Source organism: Pundamilia nyererei, unplaced genomic scaffold (assembly GCF_000239375.1).
Source record: "Pundamilia nyererei isolate P.nyererei 1_Seehausen unplaced genomic scaffold, PunNye1.0 scaffold00074, whole genome shotgun sequence".
Classification (NCBI taxonomy): Eukaryota; Metazoa; Chordata; class Actinopteri; order Cichliformes; family Cichlidae; genus Pundamilia; species Pundamilia nyererei.
The window spans coordinates 1567297-1571952 of record NW_005187475.1 but is presented as its reverse complement, the minus strand read 5'-3'; the positions used below and the strand labels follow the sequence as shown (position 1 = coordinate 1571952).

Here is a 4656-nt window from a genome sequence, read left to right as displayed (position 1 = left end):
TGTGTGTGTGTGTGTGTGTGTGTGTGTGTGTGTGTGTGTGTGTGTGTGTGTGTGTGTGTGTGTGTGTGTGTGTGTGTGTGTCACATTTGAACAAGGAATGCAAATATTTGTGTGTGATTCACTTTTGTGGTGTAGTGTAACTGTTGCCATGGTGACCCTGTCCTCTGGTGATTTCTTTGTTACCTGACAACTTCTTTCTTTCTTTCACCTTATTTTATTTCCTTTTTACGTCCTAACGTCTTTTGTTCTTTTTGTTTAATTTCTTTGTTTCTTTCTTTCCCTCTCTTCCTCGCTCTTCCCTCTGTATCCTTGTTTAATCCTTGTTTAATTGTCCTTGTTCAGTGCCAGCCTACAGCTCAGGTTTCATCAGCTGCTCTCGTTATTAAGTTTATTTACCGAGCTCTCAGCTCATCCTCTGGTGGCCCTGAACTTGACTGTCTGGCTCTAGTTTTTGTTTGCAGCTGGGAGTGTCTGCATGAGTCTGCATGTGTACACAGTAAAGTTACAGTATTTCGTTATATTAAACCAGTTGTTTCCTGTAGACTTAGTAACAGGTCTAATACAAAAAAGAACCCTGATGATGTTGTTTTGTTTAATGTTTTTCTGTGAAGACCATATATAGAAATGTGCGGAGTTCAAACCAATTCACATAAACTCAAAACGCAGAAGAAAGAACATCGATGGAAATCAGAAATAAGAGCTTTGAGAGCACTCTGATACACTGTAACAGTTAATTTTAATTAATTTAGTTTTTAAGTCCATTAAATGTATCAACATGATCTTTTAAAAAAAAAGAGATAATTGGTGCAAAGAGTGTAAAGACGCAATTTCTGATCTTTAGAAATGGTTCTTAAAAATCCGCCCATTCATGTTTTTGCAAGACACCGTGATGTCAGCATCACCTGTATATGTTAAACATGTACAGGTGCATTACATTGACACAGATATCTGTGTATTATTGACGGGCTATTGATAAGCTCAATAGTTGCACAAACTTCTGGGTCTTTACCATATATTAAGATATATTGTCAGATTATTTATTTGAAATGCTCCAGGGCATGAATAGCAGAAACACCTGGCCAGAAGTCCACTGAAAATAAATATTTTCTTTGCAGTCTGTCAAAATTTCAGAATATTAAATCAGTTTTTACTCAAATTTACTTACTAAAAATTGGGCAATTAATTTGGAGTTGTCAAGTTGAAATTTTTACTTGCAGATGGCAAAATGTGTTTTTTTTTCTTTTTCTTTTTTCAGTAGCAGAAACAAGCCTCATTAGCTATTCATGTAGATTTTCTTTTAGCTAATTATCTCGTTTTTCTTGTGAGTTACCCGATTTTGTAGCTCTTTGTTGTTTAAAACTTAAACCCTTTATAACCCTTGTTGTGTACTGAGCATTTATTGTAATGTTTTGTGTGTATTGTGCAGGATGGTGATGGAGGAGGGGGGGCAGAGAGACAGAGGGAGGAGAGCTCCAGCAACGGCGCAAGCAGAGGAGAGGCGGATTTTCCTGGAGCTCGGTGAGCGAGTTTGAGCCTTCGTTTAACTCCTAAATGTTTCTTCAACCATGTCAACGCTTCCTTAAAAATAAATATACCTTCTTAGATAGATCACACTAGTTGCACTGAGACTGAGGAGAGCTATTTATTGATGCTGTGTTTCTTCTTTTGACAGGGGAGCAGAACTTTGATGCCATTTATCTGTCAACATATCGAACAGCCTGCAAGCTCAGATTTATACAGAAGAGATGCAACTGTGAGTCAGAACTGGCCTCGTTTACAACAGAAAGATGCGTTATTAAAATGATCATGTGTCAGTTTAGGCTGACGTAAAAGGGAAAATTTTTACATTGTGACATATTATAATAATAAAATGAGTGCAGAAAAATTTGATCAAAATCTTACTTTTTATTGTAAATAGTGAAGCATTGCACATCTTTCAACACTTATCAAACGATAAGATTCTTAAAGTTAAAAAGAATTTAAATACTTTGACTTCCTTCCTCTTCTTCCAGTGCATCTCATTGACATTTACAATGTGATCGAAGCGGTGCGGGACGCTGGTCTAAACGCAGTAGAGCTGAACGCTGGCATCTCTGTGACCAGACTGGAGAACCTCGTGTCCTCTCTGTTCAACCAGCTCAGCAAACGCCTGCCCACCACACACACCATCAACCCGCAGCAGAGCACCGTCCTGCTGGTCGAGTTCTTACTGGCTGCCATCGAGTGGTAATGATTAGGAAGTGGCAACAGTGAGATGTGGCCATCCACATCCTGTTGTTGCCTTTAAATGAGTGTCTTTGTCATAGTTTCACAAACGTCATCACACATGCTTTTGTTTGTGCCGTAGTGAGCCGGACAGCCGTCTGACAGTTTTCTCTGTAAAGGCGATGCTGGCCACTCTGTGTGGAGGGAAGCTGGTGGATAAACTCCGCTGTGAGTACCAGTCGATACATCACAACAGACACGAATCATTATCATAATTATTACCCCAATCTGCAGTAATAGTTTGGTGTGTTTATTGTTAGTGACTGAGGAGCACATGTGTGTTTGCTTAAACCACAGTATTTATAGTAGTGTGAACGTCACTCAGTGTGCTTGCTATTTCCTGCCATGTGCTACATATGAGTCAACTCAGTTTCTTTTGTACAGCCCATGACATGAAAACCTAGAAAACCGTGGGGGGAAGTCACTGACATATTAAAACAAGCGAACAAATAAAAATTCAAACTATACAAAAACCCTGTAAAATAGAGACTGAGGGAAAGAGAGGCAGAGCAATATGAGACGAATCAGAACACAGATGTGATATTGATGGATAAAGGGTACATCTGCTCTGCATAAACCTGATCACTTATTGTGGTTTAATCTGCCAGTTTGTACAGTGGAACTGTGTGTTTGGCCATGGTGACCCATACCATGAAGCTCCTGGTGCACAGTTCCTGTGCTGATGTTAATGACAGAGGAGGTTTGGAGCTCTGCAGAGTCGGGAGAGCCTTGGTTACTTTTATGCACCATAAACCACAAGTGGTTTGACACTTTATAACTGAGGTGCTGTGCATCTTAAACATTTTCACTTTGCAAGGATGCCACTTTGAGGAGGGATTAAAAACAGGTTTGTTACAACAGTGGCATCCTATTATAGTACCATGCTCAAATTTAATGAGCTCTTTTTTTTTTTAATACACTTACAGCAGTGGGACTGAAAACACCTGAATTCAAAGATTAAAAAAAGAGGAACAGCAGAGTATATAGAGTCGATACCCATTTACTTTCTGAATGATTTGGATCGTTTTAATCTTATTTCCAGCTGCAAACTGTCATTGTTGCAAATGATGTTCACTGTGAGAGGTCGACCTGATTGCTGATTGAAATAATGAATTTTATCTAGGTTTTCTTCAGGCTGTGGTGCACACAGTCATGTTAAAGTTTAACACAATACTTTTTTTTTGTTTATAAATTGGAGTTTTTTATATTATGATGAAATCCTAAAACAGGGGTGGAGAAGGTTTCTTAAAATGAAAAAAAAAACAAAACAAAAAACTGCATCAGTTTGTGCCAACAAGTATTGCATGATAAGAGTGGTTGTCCAAAATGTTAATTTTATCCAACTTGGAGATCTGGATCACTGACAAAGGTGTTACCTGTGGTCTGTCACAACACATCAAAGTAAGGTGGTTAATTCATGCAGATGTTCATCTTCGTATTGTGAGTGCACAGACTGGTGATTGCACTTGTTTTTGCTAAGTGGATGGTTCACTAAACTTTCAGAAAACTTTATTAAGTTGTAAAAAGCATATCCTCGATGTGGCCTAAAGCATTTTAGTACAAGCTTTGGTACAATTTACCTGTAGTTATATTTGTTTTTTACAGGAAATCTTTTATTCTGTTTATATGTTGCATATGCGCCACCTGGTGGACGAGAAATATCAGTGCTGCTGTTTGCTTATGCTTATTTACCTTCACTTGCGTTAGGGTCAGTCAAATTTCCAAAAATGTACCTGCTAACCTAATCAAACTCAGCTGATTTGATTTTTTTTTTAAAGAACTTTAGTAAATTTAATGAAGCCATGACCAATTTTACCTTCACACTATGAAAATTGTCCATGTCACAGACTCGAATTACATAGAGTGGGCAATAGAAAAAAGAAAAAAAAAACCCTGAAAATATCATGTGCACCTGTACTCAAGAAGTTTTGAAGTCTCAAAAATGCTTTAAAAATTAAATTAGATTTAAGATTAAATTAAAAAGCTCCAAAGTTAAACAAAAACTCAGTTGAGAGAGTCTGGCTTCTATACCACACTCACTGGTTTAATCTGCCACACTTACTGGTTAAAGTCAAGGTTAAGGGAGGCACTGGGGTTTGGATATGTAGTATTTTAAGCTGCCTTCTTCATTTTGTGTGTGTTTGTGTGCACACGCGTGTGTGTAGATGTGTTTTCTCAGGTATCTGACTCCAACGGTGTATTGGTACTATCCAAGTTTGATCAATTTCTGAGGGAGGCTCTCAAGCTGCCCACTGCCGTATATGAAGGGCCTTCCTTTGGCTACACACAAACCTTAGCACGCTCCTGCTTCCCCCAACAGGTAAACGCACACACACACACACACACACACACACACACACACACACACACACACACACACACACACACACA

General features: G+C 38.6%; 1 protein-coding gene across 5 annotated transcripts in view; it reads left to right on the top strand.

Annotated features, from left to right (window-relative positions):
* The window catches only part of dtnba (dystrobrevin, beta a), a 30234-nt gene that overhangs the window by 13504 nt on the left and 12074 nt on the right, over window positions 1-4656 (top strand). For all 5 annotated transcript variants that reach the window (XM_013911901.1, XM_013911897.1, XM_013911898.1 and 2 more), the window contains 5 exons: window positions 1427-1518; window positions 1673-1753; window positions 2013-2226; window positions 2348-2433; window positions 4431-4585. In XM_013911901.1, the coding sequence (XP_013767355.1) occupies window positions 1428-1518; window positions 1673-1753; window positions 2013-2226; window positions 2348-2433; window positions 4431-4585 (627 nt within the window). In that variant the 5' untranslated portion in view covers window position 1427. The remainder of the gene's footprint in view (window positions 1-1426; window positions 1519-1672; window positions 1754-2012; window positions 2227-2347; window positions 2434-4430; window positions 4586-4656) is intronic.